General features: G+C 42.3%; 2 protein-coding genes across 4 annotated transcripts in view; one reads left to right on the top strand and one right to left on the bottom strand.

The window, feature by feature from the left end:
* The window catches only part of znf276 (zinc finger protein 276), a 48,682-nt gene extending 33,675 nt beyond the window's left edge, over window positions 1–15,007 (top strand). For both annotated transcript variants that reach the window (XM_033035661.1, XM_033035662.1), the window contains 3 exons: window positions 326–443; window positions 2,939–3,038; window positions 12,590–15,007. In XM_033035661.1, the coding sequence (XP_032891552.1) occupies window positions 326–443; window positions 2,939–3,038; window positions 12,590–12,839 (468 nt within the window). In that variant the 3' untranslated portion in view covers window positions 12,840–15,007. The remainder of the gene's footprint in view (window positions 1–325; window positions 444–2,938; window positions 3,039–12,589) is intronic.
* A 2,659-nt stretch (window positions 15,008–17,666) lies between these two features.
* Window positions 17,667–19,857, bottom strand: part of fanca (FA complementation group A) — a 151,310-nt gene continuing 149,119 nt past the window's right edge. For both annotated transcript variants that reach the window (XM_033035659.1, XM_033035660.1), the window contains exon 43: window positions 17,667–18,710. In XM_033035659.1, coding sequence (XP_032891550.1) covers window positions 18,603–18,710 — 108 coding nt within the window. In that variant the 3' untranslated portion in view covers window positions 17,667–18,602. The remainder of the gene's footprint in view (window positions 18,711–19,857) is intronic.

The following is a 19,857-nucleotide window of genomic DNA, read 5'->3' as shown; positions in this document are numbered from 1 at the left end:
ATGGGCAGAGTGAGACCACGTGCAAACTGTAGGAACAGCACCTCATATTCCGCTTGTGTAGCTTACAGCCTAATGGTGTGAACATTGAGACCTATCACTTGCCACATTTTGTAACGCCCCCACCTCTCTTTTCCAGCTCTCCTCCCCCTAATTCTAAGCTAAGAAGTGTCCTGACCCAAAACATTGCCTATCTATTCCCTTTCCAGACAGAACATAGAACAGTACAGCAAGGAACTTCAGCCCTTGCTGCATGACTCGCTGAGTTCCTTTGTGTTTTGCTCTAATCAGGAGTCCAGTTTGTAACAAGTAAATTAATACTTTTTAGAAACACATAAAAGAGCAGCATGAAGAGGTGCGTGAAAGACCTTGCCCCCACCCAGGATGTAACAAGGTGTTTCTGATTGATCGCTACCTGCAGCGCCATGTAAAGCTGATCCATACAGGTAAGTAAGTGCTCTATCAATGTTAACATCAAATATGCATTTAAATTATGTCACATTTTGTCTTCTACCTTTGTTTATTTATTGTCTGTTCTGTAATCTGGGAGGGTTTTCTGAACTGGACAAGAGTATCCATAATTTCTTTGATGCAACATATATTAGTGGGCTGAAAATGGGGAAGAATGCCACCTGAGCATGGTGCTGACCAGTCAAATATTGATGCGCTGTAGTTAATCTCAGGTTCATTCATTTTTTTGGAGTTTGTAGGGTCAAAATTTCACATGGCTTATCTCTTTCTCCTCCATTATCACTGTGGAAAGCTTTCCAGAAACAGGTACTTGGGGCTAGACATGTCTGAGATGTATGTAATTTAACTTGGTTTTAAAAGGATTTCATCATTAAAAAAACTAGGATTCTCAATAACTGCCCTAAGGTATAACATTAAAGCAAAAGCGGCAGATGCGATTTGTCAAACAAGTGCGTGGTGATGCGTTTTGTGAAGTTAAGCCAGGGTTGGATATTGACAGTGAATGGAAGGGTCCTGGTGAGTGTTATAGACCATTGAGATGTAGGTACATAGTTAGTAAATAGTCAAGTAATTAGTTCTCTGAAAGTGCTAGAAAGGAACTGTAGATGCTGGTTTAATCCGAAGATAGACAGAAAATGCTGGAGGAACTCAGCGGGACAGGCAGCATCTCAGGAGAGAAGGAATGGGTGATGTTTCGGGACGAGACGAGCCTAAAAAAGGGTCTCGACTCGAAATGTCACCCATTCCTACTCCCCAGAGATGCTGCTTGGGTTCCTCCAGTATTTTGTGTCTATCTCTGAAAGTAATGACGGAGGTAGACAAGATGGAGAAGGTAGTCTATGGCAGCGCCAGAGAACCGGGTTCCATCCTGACTACGGGTGCTGACTGTACAGAGTTTGAACCTTCTCCCCGTGACCTGCATGGGTTTTCTCCGGGTGCTCCAGTGTCATGGTTTCAAGGTCAGTTTATTGTCACATGTGTGGCGGCACCTGGTTGCAACCCATGTGGCTCAGCCGCAGCGGGGGAGTAGGGAGCTGTATTAGAGAGATGAAACGCGTCTAGTGCACACAACTCGTGTCGACTAGTTTTTGGCTGGACTCCTGCGAGTCCCCACTACACCTGTACCAATTAAGGTACAGTGAAATTTGAGTTATCATACAGCCATACTAAGTGAAAAGCAGCAAGACACACAACCACATAAAAGTCAACATAAACTCCATCACAGTGGATTCCACATTCCTCACTGTGATGGAAGGCAATAAAGTTCAATCTTTTTCCTCTTTGTTCTCCCGCGGTCGGGGCAGTCAAACCATCCGCACTCCAAAGACGTACCGATTTGTAGGTTAATTGGCTTGGTATAATTGTCAATTTTCCCGCGTGTGTGTATGTGTGTAGGTTGGCTTTAGTGTGCGAGGATCACTGGTCGGTGCGGACCCGGTGGGCAGAAGGGTTTGTTTCCACACTGTATCTCTAAACTAAAAACATCGGGCAGGATAATGAGTACAAGCGTTGGTACATCATGCAACATTTGTGTAAGACGTTGATGAGACTACACTTGAAATATTGTGTGGAATTTGGGTCACCGTTCTATAGGAAGATGGGATTAAGCGAGAGAAGGGTGCAGAAAAGAATCACAAGAGTGTTGCTGGTACTGGAGGGCTCGAGTTATAATGGATAAACACGTCTGTTTTTTCAGGAATGAAGCAGGCCGAGGGATGACCTTAGACGTTTATAAAACCATGAGAGGCACAGATAACGTGGCAGGTCAACGTCTTTTTCCCATGGTAGCGAAGTCTAACAATAGGGAGGTATAGGTTTAAGGTGAGAGGGGAAAGTTTTAAAGGTGACCTGAGAGGCATGTTTTTCACCCAGGGGCTGGTGTGTATAAGGAATGGGCTGCCAGGGGGAAGTGTTAGATGAAGGTACAATTGCAACGTCTAAAAAAACATTTGGACAAGTACATGAGTAGGAATAGTTAAGATGGACATGGGGCAAACGGAGACAAATTGTACCAACTCAGAGCGGCATCTTGGTTGACATGGGCAAGTTGGGCTGAAGAGCTTGTTTCCATGTTGTATACCTTCATGACATCATTACCACACCCTCAATAATGTACAATACATGTGTGTAGATTATGGTGTAAATCACCCAATGTATTTGTCTTATTTTTCTTGTCTCTCCACAAAACTATTTAGAAAGATAGGGCAATCCATATACTAGTAAAAGGACAAAGTCTTGGTATTGGTTTATTATTGACACATGTACCTAGATACAGCGGGGGGGGAAATATTCTGCTATAATTATACAACATACAGTTGGATAATGGTACCAATAATTCTTAAATTCGAAGGCAGCTCTTGTTTTCACTTGGGAGGTAGGTTGCATCACAAAGGCCACTGCCTTTACTGCATTATGTTCTGTGTTGTATTCAGTTCTACCTGAAAATAATTTCCGTTTTTAAACATTACAGAGGAAAGAAATTACATTTGTGATGAATGTGGACAGACTTTCAAACAGCGGAAACACCTGTCGGTTCACCAAATGCGCCATACTGGAGCAAAACCTTTACAGTAAGTAACCAGGGAATTGTGTGAAACTCCAGTGAGATGACACTTGCTAGAGAGCTGTCAGTGTTGCGCTTTGCTGCTTTGGAGAAATACATTTAAAAAACCTAGATGGTGATTTGGTAGCAACAAATATTTTAGATCATCCACAAGCCTATTTGGTGGTTTATGGAGGTGAGCCATGAGAAAGTATGGATGAGAGAAACTTCAATATTTGAAACAAGAGAGGAACATGGAATTCTCCACTTAGAAATAAATGCTTCTGTACAGTTGACCAGTCAACAGGTGAGACTGGTGAATACAAATTGCTTGTATTAATGCAACTTATTTCCAGCACCACCTCCCTCAGCTGGAGCGATGTGCAATGGATACCTTACTAGAAATTTAGACCTCAGTGACAATATTTTTTAATTTAAAATCAGGTTGTACCAGGACAAAAATAATGTTATTCTCGACTGCTCCGTATCTCAACGTTGGAAGGGGATAAATTGAAGAGCTGATAAATTAGTTTGTAACAGATGACTTAAGATGAAATATGTATTTGCAGGGACAAGAGCATGCAAATAAAAGTGACTTTAGAATGAGTATAGAAGTTGGGATGGACACAAAATGCTGGAGCAACTCAGCTGGACAGGCAGCATCTCTGGATGACATTCGAAGAAGGGTCTTGCCCCAAAACATCACCCATTCCTTCTCTCCAGAGATGCTGCCTGTTCCACTGGGTTACTCCATCATTTTGTGTCTATCTTTGGTGTAAACCAGCATCTGCAGTTCCTTTCTGTACATAGAAGTTGGGATGATATGTTACAGTTGTACAATATGTTGGTGAGGCCACATTTGGAGTATTATGTTCAGTTTTAGTCATCTTGCCATAGTTAAGCTGGAAAGAGTGCAGAGAAGCTTCATGAGAATAACATCAAGACTTGAGGGCCTGAGCTATAGGGAGAGATTGGGCTAGGATTTTATTTCTTGGAGCACAGGAGGATGAGGAGTGGTCTTATAGAGGTGTATAGAAACATAGAAAATAGGTGTAGGAGTAGGCCATTCAGCCCTTCGAGCGAGCATCGCCATTCAATATGATCATGGCTAATCATCCAAAATCAGTACCCCGTTTGGCGTTTTCCCCGTATCCCTTAATTCCTTTAGCCCTAAGAACTAAATCTAACTCTCCCTTGAAAACGTCCAGTGAATTGGCCTCCACTGCCTTCTGTGGCAGAGAATTCCACAGATTCACAACTCTCTGGTTGAAAACGTTTTTCCTCATCTCAGTCCTAAATGGACTACCTCTTATTCTTAAACTGTGACCCCCCCCCCCCCCCCCCCCCCCCTAGTTCTGGACTCCCCCAACATCGGGAACAATTTTCCTGCATCTACCCTGTCCAATCCTATAAGAATTTTATATGTTTCTATAAGATTCCCTCTCATTGTTCTAAATTCTAGCGAATACAAGCCCAGTCGACACATTCTTTCATCATTTGTCAGTGCTGCCATCCCGGGAATAAACTGGTGAACCTACGCTGCACTCCCTCAATAGGAATAATGCCCTTTCTCAAATTAGGAGATCAAAATTGTACACAATACTCCAGGCGCGGTCTCACCAGGACCCTGTACCACTGCAGTAGGACCTCCTTGCTCCTAAACTCAAATCCTCTCGCAATGAAAGCCAACATGTCATTAGCGTTCTTCACTGCCTGCTGTACCTGCATGCTTACTTTCATAGAAACATGGAAAATAGGTGCAGGGGTAGGCCATTCGGCCCTTCGAGCCTGCACCGCCATTCGATATGATCATGGCTGATCATCCTACTCAGTATCCCATCCCTGCCTTCTCTCCATACCCACTGATCCCTTTAGCCACAAGGGCCACATCTAACTCCCTCTTAAATATAGCCAATGAACTGGCCTCAACTACCTTCTGTGGCAGAGATTTCCACAGATTCACTACTCTCTGTAAAAAATGATTTTCTCATCTCGGTCCTAAAAGACTTACCTCTTATCCTTAAACTGTGACCCCTAGTTCTGGACTTCCCCAACATCGGGAATAATCTTCCTGCATCTAGCCTGTCCAACCCCTTAAGAATTTTGTAAGTTTCTATAAAATCCCCCCTCAATCTTCTAAATTCTAGCGAGTACAAGCCGAGTCTATCCAGTCTTTCTTCATATGAAAGTCCTGCCATCCCAGGAATCAGTCTGGTGAACCTTCTCTGTACTCCCTCTATGGCAAGAATGTCTTTCGTCAGATTAGGAGACCAAAACTGTACGCAATACTCCAGGTGTGGTCTCACTAAGACCCTGCACAACTGCAGTAGAACCTCCCTGCTCTTATACTCAAATCCTTTTGCTATGAATGCTAACATACCATTTGCTTTCTTCACTGCCTGCTGCACCTGCATTACTACTTTTAATGACTGGTGTACCATGACACCCAGGTCTCATTGCATCTCCCCTTTTCCTAATCGGCCACCATTCAGATAATAGTCTACTTTCCTTGTTTTGCCACCAAAGTGGATAACCTCACATTTATCCACATTATACTGCATCTGCCATGCATTTGCCCACTCACCCAGCCTATCCAAGTCACCTTGCAGCCTCCTAGCATCCTCCTCACAGCTAACACTGCCCCCCAGCTTCGTGTCATCCGCAAACTTGGAGATGTTGCATTCAATTCCCTCATCCAGATCATTCATATATATTGTAAATAGCTGGTGTCCCTTGCGGTACCCCACTAGTCACTGCCTGCCATTCTGAAAAGGACCCGTTTACTCCTACTCTTTGCTTCCTGTCTACCAGCCAGTTCTCTATCCACATCAATACTGAACCCCCAATACCGTGTGCTTTAAGTTTGTATACTAATCTCTTATGTGGGACCTTGTCGAAAGCCTTCTGAAAGTCCAGATATAACACATCCACTGGTTCTCCCTTATCCACTCTACTAGTTACATCCTCGAAATATTTTATAAGATTCGTCAGACATGATTTACCTTTCATAAATCCATGCTGACTTTGTCCAATGAATTCACCACTTTCCAAATGTGCTGCTATCCCATCTTTAATAACTGACTCTAGAATTTTCCCCACCACCGATGTTAGACTAACTGGTCTGTAATTCCCCGTTTTCTCTCTCCCTCCCGTTTTAAAAAGTGGGGTTACATTAGCTACCCTCCAGTCCTCAGGAACTACTCCAGAATCTAAAGAGTTTTGAAAAATTATCACTAATGCATCCACTATTTCTGCGGCTACTTCCTTAAGTACTCTGGGATGCAACTTATCTGGCCCTGGGGATTTATCGGCCTTTAATCCATTCAATTTACCTAACACCACTTCCCGGCTAACCTGAATTTCACTCAGTTCCTCCATCTCATTTAACCCCCGGTCCCTTGCTATTTCCGGCAGATTATTTATGTCTTCCTTAGTGAAGACAGAACCAAAGTAGTTATTCAATTGGTCTGCCATGTCCTTGTTCCCCATGATCAATTCACCTGTTTCTGACTGCAAGGGACCTACATTTGTTTTAACTAATCTTTTCCTCTTCACATATCTATAAAAACGTTTGCAGTCAGTTTTTATGTTCCCTGCCAGTTTTCTTTCATAATCTATTTTCCCTTTCCTAATTAAGCCTTTTGTCCTCCTCTGCTGGACTGAATTTCTCCCAGTCCTCTGGTAGGCAGCTTTTTCTGGCTAATTTGTACGCTTCATCTTTTGTTTTGATACTATCCCCGATTTCCCTTGTTATCCACGGATGCACTACCTTCCATGATTTATTCTTTTGCCAAACTGGGATGAACAATTGTTGTAGTTCATCCATGCAGTTTTTAAATGCCTTCCATTGCATATCCACCGTCAACCCTTTAAGAATCATTTGCCAGTCTATCTTGGCCAATTCACGTCTCATACCCTCAAAGTCACCTTTTTTTAAGTTCAGGACCCTTGTTTCTGAATTAACAATGTCACTCTCCATCCTAATGAAGAACTCAACCATATTATGGTCACTCTTGCCCAAGGGGCCACGCACAACAAGACTGCTAACTAACCCTTCCTCATTACTCAATACCCAGTCTAGAATAGCCTGCTCTCTCGTTGGTTCCTCTACATGTTGGTTTAGAAAACTATCCCGCATACATTCCAAGAAATCCTCTTCCTCAGCACCCCTGCCAATTTGATTCACCCAATCTATATGTAGATTGAAGTCACCCATTATAATTGTTTTACCTCTGTTGCACGCATTTCTAATTTCCTGTTTGATGCCATCCCCAACTCAAATACTACTGTTAGGTGGCCTGTACACAACTCCCACTAGCGTTTTCTGCCCCTTAGTGTTTCGCAGCTCTACCCATATCGATTCCACATCCTCCAAGCTAATGTCCTTCCTTTCTATTGCGTTAATCTCCTCTCTAACCAGCAACGCTACCTCGCCTCCTTTTCGTTTCTGTCTATCCCTCCTGAATATTGAATATTCCTGGATGTTCAGCTCCCAGCCTTGGTCACCCTGGAGCCATGTCTCCGTGATCCCAACTATATCATATTCATTAATAACTATCTGCACATTCAACTCATCCACCTTATTATGGATACTCCTTGCACTATGATACAAAGCCTTCAGGCTTGTTTTTACAACACTCTTACCCCTTATACAATTATGTTGAAAAATGGCCCTTTTTGATTTTTGCCCTGGATTTGTCTGCCTGCCTGCCACTTTTACTTTTCACCTTGCTACCTATTGCTTCTACCCTTATTTTACACCCCTCTGCCTCTCTGCTCTTGCACCCATCCCCCTGCCACATTAGTTTAAATCCTCCCCAACTGCACTAGCAAACACTCCCCCAAGGTCATTGGTTCCATTCCAGCCCAGGTGCAGACCGTCCTGTTTGTACTGGTCCCACCTCCCCCAGAACTGGTTCCAATGCCCTAGAAATTTGAATCCCTCCCCTTTGCACCATTTTTCAAGCCACGTATTCATCTGCAATATCCTCCTATTTCTACTCTGACTGGCCCGTGGCACTGGTAGTAATCCAGAGATTATTACCTTTGAGGTCCTACTTTTAAGTTTATCTCCTAGCTCCCTAAATTCACCTTGTAGGACCTCATCCTTTTTTTACCTATATCGTTGGTGCCAATGTGCATCATGACAACTGGCTGTTCACCCGCCCCCTCCAGAATGTTCTGCAGCCAGTCAGTGACATCCCTGACCCTTGCACCAGGGAGGCAACATACCATCCTGGAGTCTCGTTTGCGGCTGCAGAAACGCCTAACTATTCCCCTTACAATTGAATCCACTATTACTATTGCCCTTCCACTCTTTTTCCTCCCCTCCTGTGCCGCAGAGCCACCCATGGTGCCATGAACTTGGCTGCTGCTGCCTTCCCCTGATGAGCCATCTCCCCCAACAGTATCCAAAATGGTATACCTGTTTAGGAGGGAGATGACCGTAGGGGACTCCTGCACTACCTGCCTACTGCTATGCTGGCTATTGGCCACCAGTTCCCTTTCTGTCCTCTTACCTTTTACCTGCGGTGTGACCAACTCACTGTACATGCTATTCACGACTTTCTCAGCATCGTGGATGCACCAGTATGAATCCAACCGCAGCTCCAATCGTTCAATGCGGTCTGCCAGGAGCTGCAGCTGGACACATTTCCTGCAAACGTAGTCACCAGGGACACCAACCATATCCCTGATCTCCCACATGTTGCAGGCTGAGCAAACCACGGGGCCAATCTCCACTGACATAGCTTACTCCCAAATTAAATCAACTCCCTCACACTATAAAAATCTTTATCCTTTAAACTGTACCTTTACTAATAAATACTGTACCCTTAACTCACAGAACCCTCAACTCACAGAACCCTTAACTCACAGAACCCTCAAGTCACAGAACCCTCACTCACAGAACCCTCACTCACAGAACCCTCACTCACAGAACCCTCACTCACAGAACCCTCAACTCACAGAACCCTCAACTCACAGAACCCTCAACTCACAGAACCCTCAACTCACAGAACCCTCAACTCACAGAACCCTCAACTCACAGAACCCTCAACTCACAGAACCCTCAACTCACAGAACCCTCAACTCACAGAACCCTCAACTCACAGAACCCTCAACTCACAGAACCCTCAACTCACAGAACCCTCAACTCACAGAACCCTCAACTCACAGAACCCATAACCTGAAAGCAGAAATGCAAACCTGGGGTTGCACCCAACCAGCTGCTTCCTCTGGTCCTCTTCCACCAATCAGAGGCTTCCACCAGACGCCTTCTCTGTAAGTGAGATGGAACGCTGCAGATTGGGTAACTCCTCCTCTCACCAACGGCTCCCCGGGCATCTGTGAAAGTAAGCCTCGCGCTCGATTTTTAACTCACCGCTCTGGTAACTCCTCCTCTCACCAATGGCTCTCCGGGCTTCAGTACTCATATAAGAGCATGAGGGGAATAGATTGGGTAGAATCATGGAGTCTTTTATCCAGAGTAGGGTAATGGAGAACCAGAGGACATAGGTTTAAGGTGAGAGAGGAGAGATTTAATAGGAAACTGAGGGACATTTTTTCGCACAGTGGTGGGTATGGAATGAGCTGCCAGAAGGGGTAGTTGAGGCAGGTACTATAATAATATTTAAAAGACATTTGGTCAGCGACATAGATACGAAAGGTTTAGAGGGATATGGGCGAAACTTAGGCTTGTAGGACTAGTGTAGAATGGGCATCTTGGTTGGTATGGGCAAGTTGGGCCGAATGACTCCCACTGATGGGAGAAGAGTAGACGATGGTGAGCAGGAGCAGGTCCTTGGTGTGGCCAGTCTGCAGTCTAAAGATAAGGACTAGGAATTGGAAATAATAAGGAAATGATGCTGGATCTGAGGAAGTGAAGAGGTTTGAGTAGATGAGAGCTTTGGGGAATGACACTTTGAATGAATTAAATTTGATGGGGAGACAATGTTCAGTGGAAATGACTGCTTAGTCACATTGATGGCTACAATAACACTATCTTTACAAACACTAAATCATTCTCGATATCTATTTCATTGTGTTTAACGGAAGTTACCCATTGCTTGTCGCCAAATAAATTTCCTCACATGGCGGGAGTGTCATATGAGGAAAGATTGGAAAGACTGGGCTTGTATTCACTGGAATTTAGAAGAATGAGAGGGGATCTTATAGAAACATATAAAATTGTGAAAGGACTAGACAAGCTAGATGCAGGGGGAAGCCTAATTTAGGCCCCAATTTAGGAGTCCAGAACCAGGGGCCACAGTCTTAGAATAAAGGGGACTCCATTTAAAACTGAGTTGAGAAATCATTTTTTCACCCAGAGAGTTGTGAATTTGTGGAATTCTCTGCCACAGAGGGCAGTGGAGGCCAATTCACTGGATTAATTTAAAAGCGAGTTAGATAGGGCTCTGGGGACTAGGGGGATTAGGGGAGAAGGCAGGCATGTGTTACTGATTGTGGATGATCAGCCATGATCACAATGAATGGTGGTGCAGGCTCGAAGGGCCAAATGGCCTCCTCCTGCACCTATTTTCTATGTTTCTCAACCATCTAAAACACTGTCATTTTACCAAAAATGACACAAGTATAAAGGGAAGCAGGTGATAATTAAAATTCACATCCCAGATCTTATTGTCTAATTTTGTTAATTCCCTAATTGAGCATGCAAGTAGCTAAATCTAGATTCTCCATAAACCCGAGGAGAGAGAGGAATGTTGGCAAGCTCAAAAACAGGAATGGGCCTCATGGTTGAAACATTCAATTAGCTAATGCTTGAAAAGTTAGAATTTGGATTAGAGTTTTTACAGGGCACCGATCAAGGTTTGGCAATGTTTTATAATGATGAAAGGAATTACCTTAATTTTGCAACATTGAATTATAGCACTTTATTTGACTCATGTTAGCTGTATTGTGCCAGAACATTAGACTTGGGCAATAAATCTCAATCAACCTTGGCTTAGCCTAAGATTAGGTCAATTTCTTCAGAGCCAAAAGACTGTGCCATTAGGGCCCACTTTAGAACTTTATTGCACTGAAGTACCTTTGTTCAGCATAGACATGGAACAGATTACCGGATGGGATGACTGGAAAATAATGATTCAGCTAGGAGAAGGTTGGAGGTGATGTAGAGAAGACAAAAGTGTGCCGATGGTGGAATCTGATTTAAAAAAAGGAAGGTGGAGAGTGAGTTGTGAACTAGAAGGCGGGATGTAGGTGGATGGGAAGTGGAGCAGGTGGAGGAGAAATGGTGGACCCTGCGAAGATAGAGAAAAGGAACTGTGTGACTTGGGGTTGAGGTGGAGTGGAAAGAAATATGTCTTGGGGTGGGGGGGGGGGGGGGGTTACCTGAAATGTGAGAATTTATTGCTAATGCTGTTGGGTTGTAGGCTACTGGAGCAGATGAGGATCTGTTTCTCCTTCCTATTCTCCTTCTGATCTGCCCAGGTCCTTTTCCTCCACTCCCACCACTCCTCACCCGGTTGCGTTTGCTTCCTCGTCCTGCTCTTCACACACCCCACCACTCTGGCTCCCCTGTTTTCCCACTCCCATTGACCCATCATTCTGGTTTGACATTTCACCTTTCTTTCTTAGATTTCACCCTCTGCACCCCTTTGTCATCTCCACCCATCACCACCTGCCTTGTGACCATTTCCATTCTTCCCTCCCCAGCTGACTCACCCACCACTCAACTCCTTACCTGGATCAACCCTTCACCTGCCAGCTCTTGCCTCACCCTTTCCTCTGGCTACCAACTATCTCCACCAGTTTTGTAGGTCCCAACCCAAAATTTCTCTCAATAGATGCTGCCTGACCTACTGACTTTCTCCAACAGTTTGCTCAAGGAGGTATTTTTGCTGAAGATTGCAGCATCTGCAGTCTCTCATGCCTCCATGTATTCCCACAACTGGATTAAAAATGCAAGGATCCAACTGTGTCCAAGACCTTTACTGTCCAGAACCCTCACAAACAGATGATCTAGGAAGGAAGGAACTGCAGATGCTGGTTTGAACCGTAGATAGACACATAAAGCTGGAGTAACTCAGACAGCATCTCTGGAGAAAAAGAATAGTGATGTTTTGGGTCGAGACCCTTTTTCAGACTGAGAGTCAGGAGAAAGGAAAATGAGAGATATAGACAGATATGGTGAGACATAGAACAAATGAATGAAAGATATGCATAAAAGAAACAATGATAAAGGAGACAATCCATTATAGCTGTGGTCTAGGTGAAAGACTGAGACTCAACAAGACGACTTTGAACCAGTGCAACAAGTTTGGTGGGGGAGGGACATTATATCAGTTGGACATGTACAGTGTAAATTACTTACTCTGTTTTAAGCAGTAACTTTGGCAGCATTTCAAAAGCAAAGCCTTGATTTGATGATCATCTTGAGGGCCTCACAAGCAATAGATTATAGAATCTGATTCTGTATTTCCAGCTAAAGTTAAAAAAAGGAGAGTAGGAAACAGTATCCTACAGAAATCAGTGACGCACAAATGCTAATATCAGTAAAAATTGAACAACCAGACTGATCATGGAGACCTAATTGAAGTTTTTATTTTGTGCCTACAGGTGTGAAGTTTGTGGTTTCCAATGCAGGCAAAGAGCATCCTTGAAATACCATATGACCAAGCACAAGGCCGAAGCTGAACTTGAATTTGCTTGTGACCAATGTGAGAAGCGGTTCGAGAAGGCTCACAATTTGAATGTTCATATGTCCATGGTTCATCCCTTGACCCAGAATACAGATAAAAACAAACCTATTGAAATTGAATCAAGTCGGCTAAGTATAGAAACGTTAATTAAGCAGGAACCCAGTTAATAGTTAATCAACAGCTAAACGATGAGAATCTTGCACCCTTTTTCAGTGTCAGCAAGACACAACGGATTAACACGAATAAATACAATCTTGGGCAATGTTTAATTTCAAAAGATTATAGACATCTAGTTTTAGGTTTATTATTGTCAGATGTACTGAGGTACTTTAAAAAGCTTTGTTTTGCATGCTATCCAATCAAATCAGATACTACTGTTCATATATGCAATCAAGCCAGGCTCACCTAGAATAGGTAGAGCAGAGGTTAGTGTGGAGAATATAGTTCTGAACATCATAGCACACCAGTTCCAGAGGTGAATCAGGCAGAACCCTAGCAATTGGAAGGACTATTCGGAACTCTGATAACAGAGGGGAAGAAGCTGCTCCTGAGTGCGGTGGTGCACGTATTCAAGCTTCTGTATTTTCTGCCTGATGTGAGAGGAGAGAAAGAGGAATGACTGGGGTGGGAAAGGTCCTTGATTATGTTGGCTGCTTTCCCAAGGCAGCGTGAAATGTAGATGAAGTTTAGTCTGTGTGAGGGACTGGCCTACATTTGCAACTCTGCAATTTCTTACAATCTCGGGCTGAGCTATTCCCAAACCAAATTGTGATCCAACAATATGCTTTCAATGGCGCCTCTGTAGAAGTCTGTAAGAGTTATTGGAAACATGCTGAATTTCTTCTGTCTCCTGAGGAAGTAGAGGTACTGGTCTGCTTTCTTGGCTGTTGCTTCAATGTGGTTGGTCCTCAGCAAATTATTAGTAATATTAATGCCATGGAACTTGAACCTCTAAAGCATTATCACTTTGAAACCATTGATGCTGATTGGGGCATGTACTCCACTACGCTGCCTGAAGCTCCTTTGTCTTGCTGACATTGAGAGGTTGTTGGCCTGACATTGTTACCAACTTCTGTATCTCTGTCCTGTACTCTGTTGTTATTGTTTGTGATCCAGCCACCACAGTGCTGTCATCCGCAAACATGTAGATGGAGTTAGAGGTGAATTCAGCTGCACAGTGTATTGGGGGTATAGTAGGGGACCGAGAATACATTCTTGTGCTGCACCAGTGTTGATCATTATTGGTGATGATGTGTTGTTCTGTACCTTCACTGAGGTTTGCGGGTCAGAAAATCATGAATCCAGTGACTGATGGGTGCACTGACTCCTAGGTCCGGGAGCTTGGATGGGATTCTGGTGTTGAAGGGGAAGCTGTGGTCGAAAAGTAGGAATCCTTGTTGTCTAGGTATTCCTGACATGAGTTTCGGGCCAGGGAGATAGTGTGGCAGCTTCACGCCCACGTTGGTTTTGTATACAGCCTGTCACTGCTGGCGACTCGCCAGTAGCCTCAAGTGCTCAATAACAACTCTAAGGTCAGCCGCACTAATTGACCTTATCTACACACGGGTTATCATTGAGGAGAATGTAGGTAAAAGGGGCTTCTGGAATAAACGAGACACAAGGTGTTTGGCTCAGCTAAGTGTTGTCTGTTCTTTGCTTTCTGTCGTGGGATTCAGTCGATTCTGCAGTAGCGTCTCTTGTGGATATGTTACAATGGCAGGCAAACTGCAGTGGATCAAGGAGGCTGGAGTTAATGTGCACCATTACTGTTCTCGAAGCACTTCATGATGGTGGATGGTGATGAGTCATCAAGGCACGCTATTTTTCTTTGGCACCGGGATGTTAGTGGTCTTCTGGAAGTAGATGGAACCTCAGGATGTAGTAGTGAGAGTTAAAGATGTTTGTGAATACCTCTGCCAGCTAATCCACACAGGTCCCGAGGACGTGTCCAGCAACTCCATCCAGGCCAGATGCATTTTGCAGATTCACTCTCAGGGAGGCAAATCTTGTGTTTGCCACATTAGCATTGGTACAGTGCACCTGAGACTGGCGTGGCAGGTGGCGTTCATCCACTCACCTTCTCTTGTTCCAAATAGCTCACTATTTTAAAAAGTGCCAAAATACTTGTAGCACGCTAGAAGCTCAACTTATGAAACTTGGAGAGATATGTTGATTTCTAGCCTTGTGCAGCCTGTACAAATTGTTAAGCATTGAACGGAGGCCATTATCGGTACTTCTGTTCACGTGGTATAGGTTTTTATTGTGGTACGGCTTTGAATAGGAGTTTGGGTGATTCACTCCTCATGCCCTTCAATGAATGCAATTTAACTTTAAATGCAGATTACTGTCTTCAGTTATTGAGCTCAATGCCCACTTTGAACAGAAGGTTATGCATATGTTTTGTGTTCATGTTATGTAACTGCTTTACAACAAAAGCAAATTGATTTTAGAGAGGAGGATCATAAATAAATGGAGCAATAATTATGAATATGGATTCTGTACCCAACAGTGATTAGCAGAATAGGAGTAAAATCTCCCATTGTCAGTTATTTACTGATTCCTTCCATAGTTCCATTGCATAGTTATTCCATTTTAGGAAGGTTTGGATGTTTATTTCCTCTGCCAACATCCAGCCTAAACCATCCTGAATTGTACAGAAACCGTTGCCTTGGCTCAAGTGAATTTCTCTTTACTGCCTCCAAATATATAATTGCGGATGATTTTTTTTCATTAATCTTAAAATCCATAACAGCAGGGAAGTCCCCAAACAGTGCAGTCTTTTAAATCTGGAGTGGTTGTATTTGTAACTAACTTAAAAGTTGCATTTATATTGAAATTGTACCCGTGTAATAATGCACCTCAAGTTACAAAACATTTACTTTATTTTCTAGTATTGACAGTCTAAGTAAAACATAGTTTTAAAAATAATTTATACAATGCCCTCCATAATGTTTGGGACAAAGACCCATCATTTATTTATTGGCCTCTCTGCTCCACAATTTGAGATTTGTAATAGAAAAAAATCACATGTGGTTAAAGTGCACATTGTCAGATTTTAATGCAGGCCATTTTTATACATTTTGGTTTCACCGTGTAGAAATTACAGCAGTGTTTATACCTAGACCCCCCCCCCCCCATTTCAGGGCACCATAATGTTTGGGACACAGCAATTTTGGTCGCCAAATTATAGGAAAGATGTCAACAAAATAGAGAGAGTACAGAGGAGATTTACTAGAATGTTGCCTGGGTTTCAGCAACTAAGTTACAGAGAAAGGTTGAACAAGTTAGGTCTTTATTCTGTGGAGAGCAGAAGGTTAAGGGGGGGACTTGATAGAGGGATAGACAGAGTTGACGTGGATAAGCTTTTTCCATTGAGAGTAGGGAAGATTCAAACAAGAGGACATGATTTGAGAATTAAGGGACAGAAGCTTAGGGGTAACATGAGGGGGGACATCTTTACTCGGAGAGTGGTATCACCAGTTGCTGGGTGTCTTTACTGGTGATGCTCTGCCAGGCCTGTATTGCAGCCATCTTTAGCTTATGCTAGTCCCTTTCAGTTTCCTCTTCAGCATATAAAAGACATGCTCAATTGGGTTCAGATCGGGTGTTTGACTTGGTCACTCAAGAATTGACCATTTTTTTAGCTTTGAAAAACTCCTTTGTTGCTTTAGCAGTATGTTTGGGATCATTGTCTCGCTGTAGAATGAACCGCCGGCCAATGAGTTTTGAGGCATTTGTTTGAACTTGAGCAGATAGGATATGTCTATACACTTCAGAATTAATTATGCTACTACCATCAACAGTTGTATCATCACCCCCACCACCGTGTTTCACAGATGAGGTGGTAAGCTTTGGATCTTGGGCGGTTCCTTCTCTCCATACTTTGCTCTTATATTCACTGATATAAGTTAATCTTCGTCTCATCTGTCCCCAAGACCTTTTTCCAGAACTGTGGTTGCTCTTTTAAGTACTTCTTGGCTGTCTATTTTTGAGGCTAACCAATGGTTTGCATCTTGCAGTGTAGCCTCTGTATGTTTGTTCATGAAGTCTTCTGCGGACAGTGGTCATTGACAAATCCACACCTGACTCCTGAGGAGTGTTTCTGATCTGTTGAACTGGTGTTTGGGGTTTACCTTTATTAGAGAGAATTCTTCTATCATCAGCTGTGGAGGTCTTCCTTGGCCTGCTTGTCCCTTTGTGATTATTAAACTTGCTAGTGCTCTCTTCTTAATGATGTTCCAAACAGTTGATTTTGGTAAGCCTAAGGTTTGGCTGATGTCTCTAACAGTTTTATTCTCGTTTCTCAGCCTCATAATGGCTTCTTTGACTTTCATTGGCACAACTTTGGTCCTCATGTTGATAAACAGCAATAAAAGTTTCCAAAGGTGTTAGAAAGACTGGAGTAAAGACTAGTTGCTGAGAGCTCTCTTATACCTGCATGAAGGATCCAATTAAAAACACCTGAGCAATTACAAATACCTGTGAAGCCATGTCCCAAACATTATGGTGCCCTGAAATGGGGGGGGGGGCGAACTGTAATTTCTACATGGTGAAACCAAAATGTATAAAAATGGCCTTTAATAAAATCTGACAATGTGCACTTTATAACCACATGTGATTTTTTTCTTTAACAAATCTCAAATTGTGGAGTACAGAGGCAAATAAATAAATGATGGGTCTTTGTCCCAAACATTATGAAGGGCACGGTAGAAAAAAAGTTAAAATTACAGTAAACTCAAAGGGCCGAATGGCCTCCTCCTGCACCTATTTTCTATGTTTCTAAACTGTTTGCTGCAGAACTGAGTTACTGAAGCCTCAAACCATGTTACAGTACACAGAGGAAATTTGAGCAGGCAGTACATTTATAGAAATAAAATATCTGAAATATACATCTTTAACCTGATCAAATAAGTGCCTAGTTAGTTTTGGCTTCTGCCAGTTCATCCAAATGGAGTCTGATGCTAATTTATATAACATTACACAGAACCAACTGCTTTAACTGGAAATTAGAGGATTTATTGAAGTTACAAGCAATACCAGTTAGCCCAACAATAGTACTGGGAATATTTTAATAAAAAATATATAAAACAGTTGATCATTGTTTTTGTCTTGCATCAAGTTTCTTCTATACTATCTGTTTCAAACTTAAAACATCTGGAATCTGAACGTATAAAGTTAAACAAAACACATGAATTTTACTGGGCAAAATTATCCTCCAGTCATTACGCCACCTCAGGTTATCATTAAAAATAGTTAAAAGGCAGGACCTCTATTAATGGTACACCTTATCTTTCAAAAAAATGCTAGAAATACACAACTGATCAGCCATCACCTTGGCAAGAGAAATGGTTAACGTTTCAAATTATTGACTTATCGCACCTAAAAGATGACACGTGAAACATTGACTGTTTCTCTCGCCACAGATGCTGCCTGACCTGCTGATCATTTCCCGCATTTTGTTTACAGTTCATATTTTCAGTGCCTACAGTGCTTGTGGTTTCTTGTAAAGGTAGAAATCCATCTTACAACTAGTCTATAATTCAAGTATACTTTGGCAGGTCCTTTTAAACTGTATCAATGAGACAGATTAGGCACTTATGAAGAAGACAGTATTTAATAAAACAGCCTAGCATTATAATGACCGACTAATATTGTTACATAAACTACTTTGATATATTCAAAGAAGATGTTCAAAGTAAAAACAAAGTTAGTTATTTTAATTTATTCAAGGAGAATCTACAATGTTTTTGTATACGTCATGAAGGATGACAACCAGATGATATTTTCGTATTTAAATACGTATCCATTAATGAAAAGTTATTTAGTTCATAAGTTGTTTGAAAACTTGCACTGTTTTTATGCCTGTGTTTCACTGTTGCAAAGTTACAATGCTGAAAATATATCTTTCTGCAGTTTACTCATTTTCTTCTTCATAAAAGTGTGGGTTCAGAATAGAGTCCATCACCAGCGCACAACTGCAGTTGATGGTCAAGTGAAGCTTTCAGCTCCAGGTCAATGTCCTTGCAAACAGCCTGCAGCTGAAAAAAAAAAGAAATCCATTTCATTTTACAGAGTTTGGTAAAGTGCATGTTACAAATTGAGAATGGATTCTAAGCTCTAGCGAGTAAATTGAGCTGAACAAAACTATGAATATGGTAGCATCAGAATAACAAAATGTGTTTGGCCATTAATCTATGGGAAATATTGTGGAAATGTTGGATAGTTATGGTTTAATGACAGAAGCAGAAATAATTGAGTTGAGGTATTTCTGATCTGCAGCAAAAGATTGCCCATGCTAAATCAGTGGCCACTGCTGGTGTTGGAGGAGAATAATGAAGGATTAGTGCTTTTGTGCCTCTCCCCCACCACAACATCGGTGGGCAAGGGATTAATAGGAAAAAAAACCTACAGGTGTTGGCAAAGTCTATGACCTGAAGCATTAAATTAGTTTCTTTCCTCGCTTAAAATTGATTCACCTAATGAGCTTACAGTATTTTATATTTAAAATAGAAATGAAGCACTGCCAGCTGCTGTGAAAAATAAACAGAAAGGGACATTACCTCAACTTATGTGATGAGGCACTTATCTACTGAAAGGTTAAGTATCTTGAGTTAACTATATTCCATCACTTTCATAGTTTGGAGATTTTGTACAAGCAAAGAAAACGAGACTGGATTCATAAGGTCACAAGTGATAGGAGAAAAATTAGGCCATTCGCCCCATCAAGTCTACTCTGCCATTCAATTATAGCTGATCTATCTCTCCCTCCAAACCTCACTCTCCTGCCTGCTCCCCATCTGACATCTGTACTAATCAAGAATTTATCTATCCCTGCCTTAAAAATATCTAGTGACTTAACCTCCACAGCCTTCCACAGATTCACCACCCTCTGACTGAAGACATTTCTCCATCTTCTTAAAGGTACGTCCTTTAATTCTGAGGCTATGACCTCTAGTCCTAGACTCTTCCTCTAGTGGAAAATCCTCTCCACATCCTCTCTATCCAAAACCTTTCACTATTCTGTATGTTTCAATGAGTTCCCCCCCCCCCCCCCGCATTCTTCTATTAGAATGTCTTGAATAATATTAGAAACAAATTTTGAGTTAATGTTTTACTGCTGGATTTGTAAATTTTATAGTTGCCTTTTGTTTATGGTAAAATCCTATTCTTAGAACCTTCTAAAAG

This window comes from Amblyraja radiata, chromosome 17 (assembly GCF_010909765.2).
Source record: "Amblyraja radiata isolate CabotCenter1 chromosome 17, sAmbRad1.1.pri, whole genome shotgun sequence".
Classification (NCBI taxonomy): Eukaryota; Metazoa; Chordata; class Chondrichthyes; order Rajiformes; family Rajidae; genus Amblyraja; species Amblyraja radiata.
Note: the sequence above shows the minus strand (reverse complement) of the source record. Positions and strands in the feature narration are given on the sequence as shown.